We start from the raw sequence: 14,884 nt of genomic DNA, 5'->3' as shown, positions 1-14,884 counted from the left end.
TTTTGAGGATCTGAGGACCCATGGCAAATCTTTTCAGTCTCCTGAGGGGGACTAGGTGTTGTCGTGCCCTCTTCATGGTCCTCTGTAGCTCAGCTGGTAGAGCACGGCGCTTGTAACGCCAAGGTAGTGGGTTCGATCCCCGGGACCACCCATACACAAAAATGTATGCACGCATGACTGTAAGTCGCTTTGGATAAAAGCGTCTGCTAAATGGCATATTATTATTATTATTATGACTGTCTTGGTGTGACCATGATAGTTTGTTGGTGATGTGAACACCAAGGAACTTGAAGCTCTCAACCTGTTCCACTACAACCCCGTCGATGAGAACGGGGGCGTGCTCAGTCCTCTTTTTTTTCCCTGTAGTCCACAATCATCTCCTTTGTCTTGATCACGTTGAGGGAGAGGTTGTTATCCTGGCACCACACGGCCAGGTCACTGACCTCCTCCCTATAGGCTGTCTCATCGTTGTCTGTGATCAGGCCTACCACTGTTGTGTCGTCGGCAAACTTAATGATGGTGTTGGAGTCGTGCCTGGCCATGCCGTCATGGGTGAACAGGGAGTACAGGAGGGTTCTGAGCATGCACCCCTGAGGGTCCCCCGTGTTGAGGATCAGCGTGGCAGATGTGTTGTTACCTACCCTTACCACCTGGGGGCGGCCCGTCAGGAAGTTCCTTTTGTCCAGGTGGGAAAGGGCAGTGTGGAGTGCAATCGAGATTCCATCATCTGTGGATCTGTTGGGGCGGTATGCAAATTGGAGTGGGTCTAGGGTTTCTGGGATAATGGTGTTGTGAGCCATGACCAGCCTTTCAAAGCACTTCATGGCTACAGTCGTGAGTGCTACGGGTCGGTAGTCATTTAGGCAGGTTATCTTAGTGTTCCTGGGCACAGGGACTATGGTGGTCTGCTTGAAACATGTTGGTATTACAGAGTCAGTCAGGGACATGTTGAAAATGTCAGTGGTGACACTTGCCAGTTGGTCAGCGCATGCTCGGAGTACACGTCCTGGTAATCCGTCTGGTCCTGAGGCCTTGTGAATGTTGACCTGCTTAAAAGTCTTACTCACATCGGCTACAGAGAGCGTTATCACAGTCCAGAACAGCTGATGCTCTCATGCATGCTTCAGTGTTGCTTGCCTCGAAGCGAGCATAGAAGTGATTTAGCTAATCTGGTAGGCTTGTGTCACTGGGCAGCTCGCGGCTGTGCTTCCCTTTGTAGTCTGTAATAGTTTTCAAGCCCTGCCACATCCGACGAGCGTCAGAGCCAGTGTAGTATGATTCAATCTTGGTCCTGTATTGACTCTTTGCATGTTTGATGGTTCGTCGGAGGGCATAGCGGGATTTCTTATAAGCGTCCGGGTTAGAGTCCCGCTCCTTGAAAGCGGCAGCTCTACCCCTTAGCTCAGTGTGGATGTTGCCTGTAATCCATGGCTTCTGGTTGGGGTATGTACATACGGTCACTGTGGGGACGACGTCATTGATGCACTTATTGATGAAGCCAGTGACTGATGTGGTGTACTCCTCAATGCTATCGGAAGAATCTCTGAACATATTCCAGTCTGTGCTAGCAAAACAGTCCTGTAGCTTAACATCTGCATCATCTGACCACTTCCTTATTAACCGAGTCACTGGTGCTTACTGCTTTAGTTTTTGCTTGTAAGCAGGAATCAGAAGGATAGAGTTATGGTCAGATTTGCCAAATGGAGGGCGAGGGAGAGCTTTGCACGCGTCTCTGTGTGTGGAGTAAAGGTGGTCTAGAGTTTATTTTCCTCTGGTTGCACATTTAACATGCTGGTAGAAATTAGGTAGAACGGATTTAAGTTTCCCTGCATTAAAGTCCCCAGCCACTAGGAGTGCTGCCTCTGGATGAGCGTTTTCCTGTTTACTTATGGCCTTATACAGCTCATTGAGTGCAATCTTTGTGCCAGCATTGGTTTGTGGTGGTAAATAGACAGCTACGAAAAAATATAGATAAACTCTCTTGGTAAATAGTGTGGTCTACAGCTTATCATGAGATACTCTACCTCAGGCAAGCAAAACCTTGAGACTTCCTTAGTATTAGATTTTATGCACCAGCTGTTTAGCTCTGACATGTTCCTGTACACTGGGTCATGGAAGGTAAAATTACACCCGACATAAAAGGTAAAGCACTGCAAAAAAAACTAGGATCAGCAAAGGATTATTGCAACTCAAACTAAGCCTCCATGAATAACACAAAAACCATGTTTGTCTTTATAATGCTTTTATTCACTGGTTTAAAAGAAGAACCATTCAACATTCAGCTGGTTTATCCAATATCTGTCAGTTAAGTTTTTTCATAGGCTTTTCCTTTAGCTATCTTGGAATCTAGGATCACTTTTCAAATAAAAATTCTCTCCACACAGGCATTTTCACACCTGCGCCAGTTGAGTTCCCATTTGCAGATGTACTGTACATATAAAATCCAATGCTATGCGCTCACTTGAGACAAACAGTTGACAGAACACACCTGTCCAAATATTTAAACATTTAAGATGGTTTTACCATGGTGGCCACTTGTAATATACGGTGCCTTCGGAAAGTATTCAGACCCCTTTACTTTTTCCACTTTGTTACGTTACAGCATTATTCTAAAGTTGATTAAATAAATAAAAAATCTCAGCAATCTACACAACACTCCATAATGACAAAGCGAACAGGTTTCTACACATTTTTACAAATTCCAAAAAACTGAAATACCTTATTTACATAAGTATTCAGACCCTTTGCTATGAGACTCGAAATTGAGCTCAGGTGCATCCTGTTTCCACTGATCATCCTTGAGATGTTTCTGCAACTTGATTGGAGTCCACCAATTAAATTGATTAGACATGATTTGGAAAGGCACACACCTGTCTATATAAGGTCCCACAGTTGACAGTGCATGTCAGAGCAAAACCAAAGCCATGAGGTTGAAGGAATTGTCCATAGAGCTCAGAGACAGGATGGTGTCGAGGCACAGATCTGGGGAAGGGTACCAAAACATTTCTGCAGCATTGAAGGTCCCCAAGAACACAGTGACCTCCATCATTCTTAAATGGAAGAAGTTTGGAACCGCCAAGACTTCCTAGAGCTGGCCGCCCAGCCAAACTGAGCAATCGGGGGAGAAGGGCCTTGGTCAGGGAGGTGACCAAGAACACGATGGTCACTCTGACAGAGCTCCAGAGTTCCTCTGTGGAGATGTGAGAACCTTCCAAAAGGACAACCATCTCTGCAGCACTCCACCAATCAGGCCTTTATGGTAGAGGGGCCAGATGGAAGCCACTCCTCAGTAAAAGGCACATGACAGCCCGCTTGGAGTTTGCCAAAAGGCACCTAAAGACTCTCAGACCATGATTCTCTGGTCTGATGAAACCAAGATTGAACTCTTTGTCCTGAATGCCAAGCGTCACATCTGGAGGAAACCTGGCACCACCCCTACGGTGAAGCATGGTGGTGGCAGCATCATGCTGTGGAGATGTTTTTCAGCGGCAGGGACTGGGAGACTAGTCAGGATCGAGGCAAAGATGAACAGAGCAAAGTACAGAGATCCTTGATGAAAACCTGCTCAGGACCTCAGACTGGGGCGAAGGTTCACCTTCCAACAGGACAACGACCCTAAGCACACAGCCAAGACAACGCAGGAGTGGCTTCGGGATAAGTCTCAATGTGCTTGAGTGGCCCAGCCAGAGCCCGGACTTGAACCCGATCGAACATCTCTGGAGAGACCTGAAAATACAGGTGTGCCAAGCTTATAGAGCTACACCCAAGAAGATTCGGGGCTGTAATCGCTGTCAAAGGTGCTTCAACAAAGTACTGAGTAAAGGGTCTGAATACTTATGTAAATGTGATCAGTTTATTTTTAATACATTTGCAAACATTTCTAAAAACCTGTTTTTGCTTCGTCATTATGGAGTATTGTGTGTGATTGATGAAGGGAAAAAAACCGATTTAATCATTTTTAGAATAAGGCTGTAACCTAACAAAATGTGGAAAAAGTCAAGTGGTCTGAACACTTTCCGAAGGCACTGTTTGACTTATTTTGCTATAAAATATCCTGATTTTAAACAAATGCACAACATTCATACCACTTAAAACTAGGGCCTGCTGGCCAGTCTCATAGAGACCATGTCTGTAACCCACAGTAGCCTTTGAAACAGAGTTTGGCTTCTGAAGAATCAAGATCTTAAAACAATAATAATAATAATCATAATAAATTGTTATTTCCATTTGTAAGTGACAGAAAAATAAAAGCCACTGGATTATATGCATTCCACTTGCATAGTTTGACTTGGCTGTAATGCAAGCCAGCCATTAAGAGATGTGGCATGTTTCAAGCTCGCCTCCCTCCTGACCCCCACAACAGTGGACCTGTGATATGATAGTGGTTCAGGTTTTTAATAATGGAATAAAACCAAACAGAATTCTCCTCACTCAGGTCTCTTGACTTCAAGCGTTTACAATCTTAATAAGGCTGGTATGTAAGGTCCTGTAGCTTTCTCAGCTCAATGAGCTTCTACAGGCAACAGTTAACTCTCTGCGATGGACCTGCCCTCAAGCAGCTCTCTATAGCTACATAGCTTCCTCCTATTCAACAAGAGAGATGTTATTTATGATTCCATATAAAGTGTCAAGAAAAAGGGATCCAACTGGATAGTAGACAACTTTACACATTAAAAAAGGTTGTTAGCTTCACATTTACATTCTACCACTGAGCAATCAACCTCAGATTCCCTCTACTACACTGAGCTCTAAAACGTCAAATACACAATAGAAAACGTAATTAAAAGTATTTTCACAGACACGCATCAAGGATGTTAACCTTCTTAAAAGTTAAGAGAAAATTAGAAGGCGGGGCTAGAAAAAGAAAACCAACAACCTCTGGTGTGCGTAGTGTTGGAAGAGCTCTTTCCACAGTATTAGTTTCCAGTATTCAGCCACACCACCACGCACACTGGCCCGCAGATCAACATACAGTTTTATATTAAAAGAAAGCCTTCATTGGACAAATTTACTGAAGGTGCAAAAATCCTGAGATTTGGAACAAGCAAACCAATGCCTCCCTCCATCCAACGCTCAGCAGGTGAAATACTGTGGGCCTGTAGAGAAACATGTGCAAGGAGTAGCTTTTTGCCATTCTTTAAACACCTTCATCTTAAAACAAATGTATGACTAAGTTTGTTTACCCCATGGTAAAAGGGGCAGATTTGATGGCAAAAACTACTGAATCCAGAGAACAAGGGGTTTTCCAAGGCAACTGTGACAATAAAAACTGGATTAAACTGACAGACTAGCTGATTGTTTCATAGTATATACATCCTCATCATCACCATCTTCAAAATCATGTTTTGCCCACCTGAGACAAAGGATTTTTCTGAGAGCAAACTGCAGCGTATGACTCGCAATGCTGACCCCTGACTTAAGTACTGCAGCAGAACGTAGGAAGCTCACAGGGTCTCAGCATGAGTGTGTCAGTGTGGAAACCTCAGCAATCGGTTTCACCAGCAGAAGTGTATCATATCCCACCTCTGGGTTAAGAAGAACCAGCAGGATCTTAGTCCCGTTACATAGCAACAATATAATCTCCAAAACACAAAAGTAAAGAGCAGACAGGATCTTGTTGGGCTGAGGGGGGCCTAACCACACTCCATCAGCACTGTCCCTCCCTCTGCCGGAAGACTACTAGACTAATCTCCCCTAAAAAAATGTGAACGAACAAGTACACAGGATTCCATCATTGCAAAAAGCCAAGGTGGATTAACTGATAGTTAGTTTACGGTAACTCTGCACTTGCTAAGAGAAAAAACAACAGACAGACAAAACACAAAGCAAAAAAGAAAACTTGCAATACAACTAAATAAGCTAGCTGTGTAAAAAAGCCCCCTTGCAACACCAATCGCAATCGCTCATTTAGCTACTAAACAAATACTTGACTATACTCATTCATAAGCAGGATATATATATATATATATATATATATATATATATATATATACACACACACATACACATACACATATAGATATAGAGCTAATACTGATAAACATGGCACATACAAAGGATAAGTTCATGCTACAGAGAAGAAAATATAAACAAACAAAAGTAAATGAGATAGGACCTATAAGGTGATTAGATCATCAAGACAAGCACTGAGCATGTGCAGCAGGCCAGACCAGACCAGGGTCGTGTTCATTAGGGCACGCAATGGAAAACTTTTTGTAGCAGAAAATTAGCGTTTATTGGACAAGTGTGGTCCCTCCCTGTTTAGGTCTTGTTTTCTTTTGTTTGATGCCTAATGAACACGACCCAGATGACTGCCTGGTCTGGCGGCTGTAGCTCTAGCCTACATGCCCAGGCTGAAGCTCTGCATCTCCCTGTGGAAGTGCTGGGTGGGCTCGCTGAGGACCAGGTTGGAGTCCATAGAGGGGTGCCAGACGCGCCCCAGGCCCAGGGACACCTCCTTCACCAGGTTGTGGACGGGGTCACCCTCCATGAAGACCCTCTGGTCTGGGTCGAAGTCGATGCTCTCCTCGGACACGGCCAGGACCTTGAGGCTGGAGCCACGCAGACGGGAGATGGCCACCAGATTGTGGGACCACACAGTGTAGCCTGTAGTGTTCAGACAGAGGAGAATCACATTGAAAGCCACTGTAGAAAGAACATACTGCATACTGAATGTAAACCAACTCCATTTGATCTGTGCTATACATATCAACATGCTGCCAATATGACCTCTACAATACACACATTAGGGCTGTCCCCCCCAAAAAAAAAAATAATCTTGCTCGACCAATCGATTGGTCAATTTAAAAATGTGAAATGTTTCCATATACTGACACATCCTATGTGTTTTAATCAAATCAATTATCTGCACTGAGCTTGTCTGATGCTTTAAGGAAACTGTTTGATGAAATAATTAAGACACACAAATGACTAAAGGGAGTCCGACCGCAATTGATTTGATTGTGCCAGGCCTGGCTCAGACTTGCTGCGCTGTGTTAAAAAAAAAAGACAACGCGTGACTGTGACTAGCATCTGTTGTCCCTCTCGCTCCTCCCTGCTGCAGCGACCACCACAGAACATCAACAGTGTGTATCGCACTGTCCGTGTTGCTGAAGCAGCATCATAATTACAGCCATTTCTGACTGAAGTGTTAAGTTACCGAAATCCTTAATTTGTGTAGGAAAAACATTCCCTATTCCCTCAACCCTTATAATATAATAATATGCCATTTAGCAGACGCTTTTATCCAAAGCGACTTACAGTCATGCGTGCATACATTTTTGTGTATGGGTGGTCCCGGGGATCGAACCCACTACCTTGGCGTTACAAGCGCCGTGCTCTACCAGCTGAGCTACAGAGGACCACCCATACACCCTTGCTCTCGTTACGTGACATGTAAGCATCGCATGCATGTGACCAATAGGGCCTGACCTATAGCATATCATAATCACATCAATAAATTGGTTATAAACTCTGAACACCGTAACTCGTGAAGGGCCTTGGTCAGGGAGGTGAAGAATGGGAGAAACCCCCCAAATACAGGTGTGCCAAGCTTATAGCATCATACCCAAGATGACTTGAGGCTGTAATCGCTGCCAAAGGTGCTTCAACAAAGTACAGACTAAAGGGTCTGAATACTGTTTTTTATTTTTAAGACATTTGCAAACATTTCTAAAAACCTGTTTTAGCTTTGTCATTATGGGGTATTGTGTGTCGATTGATGAGGAAAAACATGTATTTAATCAATTTTAGAATAAGGCTGTAACGTAACAAAATGTGGAAAAAGTCAAGGGGTCTGAATACTTTCCAAATGCACTGTAAGTACTGAAATATAGGCCGAAGTAAGTTACGGTATTAAGACTAAACAGGATGAGATCTTAGGCCTACAGCTCGATAGTGGTTATACAAGGCTTTTATACTAAGCCTACTAATGAGAATTACATTACTTATAATTATAATTATCATAATAATAATAAAAAATAAGAAGGAGATCAAGGAAAAAGGAGGGTTATTATTATTATCAATATAATTCTTCTGACAATTTGGAACAGTGCAAACACTAAATGAATTATAAATAATACCAGAGGCTGGTATAACGATAAAAAAAGTGTAAAGCCTTTATTACATCATAGCAAAGATTAAAAATAGCCTAAAAATAGCCATATTTGTTTATCTGACATGTTGTTGCTTGAGGCTTGGTGCTCACGGAATCAGTAGGCTATTAAACAAGCACTCAAACAGGCAACAGAAGCAGGATGAGTCTTATTTATGTAGATATACAGTGAGCTCCATAATTCATTGGACAGTAACGATTTTTTTGTTATTTTAGTTCAGTACTCTAGCACTTTGAGTTTGAAAGGATACAATGACAATGAGGGTGAAGTGCAGACTGTCAGCTTTAATTTGAGGGTATTTTCATACATATCGGATGAATAGTTTAGAAATGACAGCACCTTTTGTACATGGTCCCCCCCATTTTAAGGTACTACAAGTATTTGTTAAATTGGCTTCACAGATGTGTGTCATTAGGCAGGTGTATTAATTTGTGTCGTTAGTGAATGCAGGAGAGCTGTTGATGAATAGTATTGATTCTAGACTTTGCTATTGCCTTTGGAGGTTGTTGTTGGGGTGTGACAACATGAGGAAGACAGCAGTGTCGATGCAAATGAAGCTGGCCGTCATAAGGCTCAGAAATGAAAATCAATCAATCAGGAACATTGCAAAAACCCTGGCCATGCCCAAGTCAACAGTTTGGTTCATCATTAACAAGAAAAAAACAACCGGTGAACTCAATTATGTCAAAAGACCCGGTAGACTGAGGAAGACCACTGTAGTGGATGACCGGAGAATACTCTCTATGGTGAAGAAAACCCCCCTGACAACAGCCCAACAGATCAAAAACACTCTCCTGGATGCAGGTGTAGATGTGTCAAAGTCTACCATACGTAGAAGACTACACCAGCAGGACTACAGAGGGTACACTACAAGATGCAAACCACTGATAAGCCTGAAGAACAGAAAGGTGAGATTACAGTTTGCTAAAAAGCACCTAAAAGAGCCCCAAGAGTTCTGGAAAAAAGTATTGTGGACAGATGAGACAAAGACTAACATGTACCAGAGGGATGGAAAGAGGAAAGTGTGGAGAAAAAAAAGAAATTCCCATGATCCAAAGCATACCACCTCATCCGTGGAGGGGGTGTTATGGCTTGGGCCTGTATGGCTGCCAGTGTAACAGGCTCACTTGTCTTTATCGATGATGTGACTGCAGACAGAAGTAGAACAATGAATGAAAGTCTACAGAAATATTTTATCTGCTCAGATAAAACCAAATGCCTCCAAACTCATTGGACGGCACTTCATCATGCAACAAGACAATGACCCTAAACATACTGCTAGAGCAACAAAGGGGTTTTTGATGGAAAATCCTTGACTGGCCGAGTCAATCACCGGATCTGAATCCAATTGAACATGCATTTTACATGCTGAAGAGGAGACTGAAGGCAATAAGTCCCCAAAATAAGCAGGAACTGAAGATGGCTGCAGTACAGGCCTGGCAGAGCATCACCAGGAAGATACCCAGCGTCTGGTGATGTCAATGCATCGCAGACTTCAAGCAGTCATTGCATGCAAAGGATATGCGACCAAATATTAACAATGATTACTTTATTCTACATTATGTTAAACTGTCCAATGTTTTTTGATGCCCGAAAATGGGGGGGACCATGTACAAAAGCTTCTATAATTTCTAAACGGTTCATCCGATATGTATGAAAATACCCTCAAATGAAAGCTGACAGTCTACACTCCACCCTCATTGTCATTGTATTCTTTCAAACTCAAAGTGCTAGAGTACAGAACCAAAATAACAAAAACATGGTCACTGTCCAATGAATTATGGAGCTCACTGTATATGGATGTTATTATTTTTTACCTCCTTTTTGTCCCCAATTTCCTGATATCCAATTACGATCTTGTCTCATCGCTGCAACTCCCCAACGGGCTCGGGAGAGGCGAAGGTAGAGTCATGCGTCCTTCTTAACACCTGCCCGCTTAACCCGGAAGCCAGCCGCACCAATGTGTCGGAGGAAACACTGTTCAACTGACGACCGAAGTCAGCCTGCAGGCGCCCGGCCTGCCACAAGGAGTTGCTAGAGCACGATCAGCCAAGTAAAGCCCCCCCGGCCAAACCTTCCCCTAACCCAGACAACGCTGGGCCAATTGTGCGCCGCCCTATGGGACTCCCGGTCACGGCCGGTTGTGACACAGCCTGGGATCGAACCCGGGTCTGTAGTGATGCCTCAAGCGCTGCGATGCAGTGCCTTAGACCGCTGTGCCACTCGGGAGGCTTATGGATGATTTATAAAGTCAGGCACATTAACAGTTAGGCCTATAGACCTAATTAAGTTCGGGTTTCCTCTCTTCTCACTTTTCTTGGACAATTAAGGCAAGGTCTGTTTTCTCATCTCCTAACTTGGCTGCTGCCTCCACCGCATTGTTCTCAACACCAATATGCTGGTTAACTTTGCTATTACGCACTTAGCAACATGGTCTAGGAAAAAGTGCCAATTCAACAGCGCACTGATGTGTTTCAGAACCGCGGACAGCGACCACTATCCAACGTGGGAGAAAGCGCACGTTATAAAATTATATTTTTATTTGTGTTGCACCATTGTTCTTACATAATATAACCATATACAATTTCAGTATTACATCTCTTAGCCTGCTGGACTGTGCCATCCCCACGGCCTCCACAATTGATCAGTCCACTCAGACAGGCGCAAATCATACCGGTGTCTTTTTTGTTGTTGCTACTGCTCAACTAAAGAAATATTGGTCGACCAACAGCCTATCGACCAAACAATCAACCAGTCGACTAAATGGGGTCAGCCCTACTAGACATAACATTCCTCCCAGAAATAACCAGTAATAAATATTTCTATCAGAACATCTTGTAGAACCCATGCCACTGGAAATCAATCACTCCTATTAAAAAGTTAGGCTACACTAAAACAGTTGTGAGCTATGTAATGCTAGCTTCTGGGCCAGGCTCACCGTGGATGACCAGGACAGAGAGGTGTACGCAGCGCCAGGCCAGTAGGACCAGCGGGTCCTCGTTGCGGTTGATGCTGAGGTCAGGGAAGCTGGTGTCATCCCTCATCAGGACGAAGTGGCTCAGGGTCTTGTTGTACTGCTGGGCAATGAGCTCCAGGGTGCCGTCTGTGACCAAGGTGGAGTAGCTGTCAAGGTGGATCCTCTCCAGGGGCAGGCTGGGTTTTAGCACCCTCAGCAGGTCCTGGCTGCAAACATCCAGGGCCATCATGTAGACCCGCAGGTTAGCGCTGCGGTGGACCAGGGCCTTCCAGTCATCCTCACTGGCGGTGCCATCCAGCGGCTTAGCCTCCAGAGCAGCGCCGTTGAGCATCAGGGAGAGGCGATGTAGTGGAGCACGGTCTCCTCCAGCCAGTAGGTGGCTCAACTCAGAGGTGAAGTCACAGAAGTCGAGGGCCAGGGAACGCAGGTGGACCAGCCGCTCCAGCTCCACAGGTGAGACCAGGCAAGGCAGCTGGTTGTCCAGCAGGCCGAGGTGCTCCAGGGAGCCGGCGCTGGGGTTGGACAGAGAGGCCAGGGAGCATGGGGTCACCACGCCCAGCATGAAGGCAGAGGACAGCCACTTTATCTGCCTGCTGTTAGACAGAACCTCCACTAACAGCTGCTGGATCCTACCCCGGCCCAGAGGAAAACACAGAAATAAAGTTTGAAAACGTTTGTAAAATTTTGTATCTCTTCCATATCTGCAAATAAAGGCCTACTCACTGACAATCAATACAGAAACAAAAACTGTATGGGCAGAACAGAGATCCTATTAAAGTACCTATGTGTTCTATGTAATTATATGAGGCTGAATTTCAACTGAGTATTTTTCTGTGCGACCTGGAAGAAAAATTAACGATTCTAGCTTCATAATTTCTTTGTGTGTGCCTACATTTTTCAACTTAGGTGCAGACGTGCTCCTTGTAAAAAAGGTCAGTGTAGAGCCCTGCTGTATGCCCTTTTGTCTCCCTGGGCAAGATGTAGCCTTGCCTAAAAGCTACTCACTCTTTGATTTTCTTGCCTCCTTGGTCAACCTGGTTGAGATAGGCACTGTCCAGAATGCCCTCATCCTGAAGAATGCAGGTATCCCCATACAGACTCAGCTTCTGGATATTTCTGAGACAGGGAGCGAGAGAGAACGGGCCGAGAGAGAGGGGTGGGAGGGGGTGAGAGAGATATGAGCTTTAGTCAAAATCGGACACAATCAGCCATAGTGGAGGTCAGTGACAGTATGTTCTAATTGTGGTCTGCAACAAACAACTGCAAGCACAATCAAACAGTATGTCCTCACCAATTTGCCAGAAGGCCTCTGACAATCAGCACCTTTCAACATCACACACTGGTGTCCACCACAAACCTGGCGGACTAAATTCCACTCCATGGTGACTTCCTTCACCATTGAGTGGAGTTTGGTCCACTACCACAAACCCAGCTTTCCTCATTTGACTGTGCCACTAAAATCTCTTGAACTCTCTTTCACAAGTGTGCTGTTATTGAATGAACACTGGAATTAGTTACCATCAAAGAAATGCCTCAAGACACCTTTAAGCCATCTCTGTGGCAGTGCAAGTGGAACTTTTCAGGACACAAATGTGTCCAAAAGATATTGGCATATTGCAAGTACAGGTTTGAAAAGACAAGAGTTGCATTTGACAGCATGCTGCCAATGTCATTGTTGACCTCAGTGGTTCAGCCTGAGCATGACCACCACTGATGCAATGTTGTTCAAATGTAATTGTAAAAAATCCTTGCAACATTCTCTGCATAGCAAGCAGAAAAACACACTTCAAACTGACATGCCCTATACCAAGTAGTTAGATTATAGCTTCAACAGATTGAAAACCACACAAGCAGTGTAACGTTAAATAGAAATCCGTAGATTAACCACATGACCCGATTACGTAATGACATGGGTTTGTTTATAGGTAGGCTAAACTAGCTACTAAACGTTAGCTGACTTCGACCCGACAAACACTCAAATTGACAAGTATGGAGTTGCTGACGCACTTTGCTTTAAACATGCATTGAATAATTGTTGTAACTATCCAACTACCTGTTGTTTCGAATACATCCGAGCACACACAACACCTGTTCCAAATAGGTGATCATTGCGTTTTTCCAGCGGTCAGGCAAAGGAGGGTCGCTTTCTACAGGTTCCATCCTGCCCTCAACTCCGCTCAGTGGGCTTAGATATCCTTCCACAGCCGCAACCTCGAGATGTAGCTCGCGCACGAAAGAGCCAAACTTCCTCATGAGAAATTCTAATCTTGGGGTCTGTTCGGTGCCAGAGCCTCCCCAGTTTGCACCACCTCCGACACGCAACTTCAGCTCCGTCCAAAGCGATGGGTAAAACAGACACTCCCTCCAGCGAGAGCACACTGACGAGGCCCGAAGCTTGTCACGGTCGGACAAGAAGGAAAATATATGGACGATAAGCTCGCTAGGTAAAGCCATGGCTCCGACACCCCCGTACAGAGCCATGGCGCAGACCACTAAACTACGGTATTAATCGCGGACAGAAAGTGTAAACATAACCGTTAAACGATTGTTCGACACCAGTACAGTTCCGGTACTCGCGCTCTGTAAAAACAAACATCATCCAACAGATTTGCTTTCAATACTATTGGATCATACCACTTATGACTACGTGGCAATGAAAACAATACTCTGCAACATTCCACTTTTTGAAACAGGCCGACATAATTTGTTTTCCTTATTCATTCATATGTTTGATATACTTTCATTTTCTCTAGAATATGTTGTTCATTTAGTTGTCATCTGCAAATGTAGTGTTATTTTATCAAACCATTTCCGATAATGGTTTGGCCCAATGACTGTTATTTTTGCCATACCTCTCAAGTGTGCAAGGGGGAGAACTTTCACTGCGGTTGAATCCCCCACATGAGGGGTGATTTTATTTAATTCTCTGCCCACGCAAAGACCACGTCGTTTTCTCTTTGCACACTCTTTACCGTTATAGTGTAGGATACCATATTATTGACCTTATAACAAGCATAGCCTTTTCCAATGCTGTAGAAATGTAAAAGCAATTATTTTTCACGGACATTATATCCAATAGCAGATATGAATGCCATATACACACAATTGGTTGCATCCCACAATTTCTTATCTGTAAACTGATGGCATGGGAAAGAAGAACCAATCAGGTCGAGGCAGGAATCATGGCCGAAGTGAATGCCGAGTTTGAAACGAGAAGTGCATCGAGTAGAGTTGGAGAAGGAGAGAGAAAAAATGGCATCTTAGGGCTGGATGAGGAAAGTGGAACGTGAGGAAAGTGGAACGTATGAGTAAATATGGAGTGGGGGATTTCAGAAGCCTTCTGCAAGATCTGATGAAGGAGAAGATGGTGGACAAGAAAAAAGAAGGAAAAATTGAACATGTTTTGAGTGAATATGGAATAGAGGATCATACAGAACTTTTGGAAGAGCTACAGAAGGAAATTGAACGTGACGAGAGTGAGGATGAAGTACCTGCGGTGAGGACCGTAGAATTCAATCCTTGTCCAGATGATGACAAGGATAATTCTGGCCCAGTGGGAGTGAGATTTGTGGAGAGAATGGATCCTTGTATTCTGGCTGATACATATGTGGTGTCAGGTTGGATGGAGAAGAGGTTGGGGACTGTCGAGTTGGTGAAAGTAACTAAGTGGACTTGTGATGATTTATTGTGTTTCTTCCGTCCAGAGGGAGCGGGCGCTCTGAACCATGCGACTAGGGACAAGAACCGTGACTTGCTTTGCTCTTCGGAGCAGGGCGCTGTTGAAAGGCGTGAT

The 14,884-nt window shown here is 44.3% G+C and overlaps 1 protein-coding gene across 1 annotated transcript; it reads right to left on the bottom strand.

Moving 5' to 3' along the window:
• Positions 1 to 3,955: 3,955 nt before the first annotated feature.
• Positions 3,956 to 13,683, bottom strand: LOC121538858 (F-box only protein 33-like). The gene is made up of 4 exons (XM_041847033.2): positions 13,145 to 13,683; positions 12,097 to 12,207; positions 11,053 to 11,720; positions 3,956 to 6,606 (listed from the first exon to the last, which is right to left on the bottom strand). Exons 1-4 carry the CDS (start codon positions 13,570 to 13,572, stop codon positions 6,341 to 6,343), a joined length of 1,473 nt encoding a protein of 490 aa, XP_041702967.2. The 5' UTR covers positions 13,573 to 13,683; the 3' UTR covers positions 3,956 to 6,340.
• Between the last annotated feature and the right edge of the window lie 1,201 nt (positions 13,684 to 14,884).

This window comes from Coregonus clupeaformis, chromosome 25 (genome assembly GCF_020615455.1).
Source record: "Coregonus clupeaformis isolate EN_2021a chromosome 25, ASM2061545v1, whole genome shotgun sequence".
NCBI lineage: Eukaryota > Metazoa > Chordata > Actinopteri > Salmoniformes > Salmonidae > Coregonus > Coregonus clupeaformis.
Note: the sequence above shows the minus strand (reverse complement) of the source record. Positions and strands in the feature narration are given on the sequence as shown.

Coding starts and splice junctions, on each gene's coding strand:
- LOC121538858 (XM_041847033.2), bottom strand. CDS start 13,572: ATGGCTCTGTACGGGGGTGTCGGAGCCATGGCTTTACCTAGCGAGCTT. Junction 11,721..12,096: donor GGAGGCAAGAAAATCAAAGA/GTGAGTAGCTTT, acceptor GGGCCGGGGTAG/GATCCAGCAGCTGTTAGTGG. Junction 6,607..11,052: donor CTCTGTCCTGGTCATCCACG/GTGAGCCTGGCC, acceptor TGAACACTACAG/GCTACACTGTGTGGTCCCAC.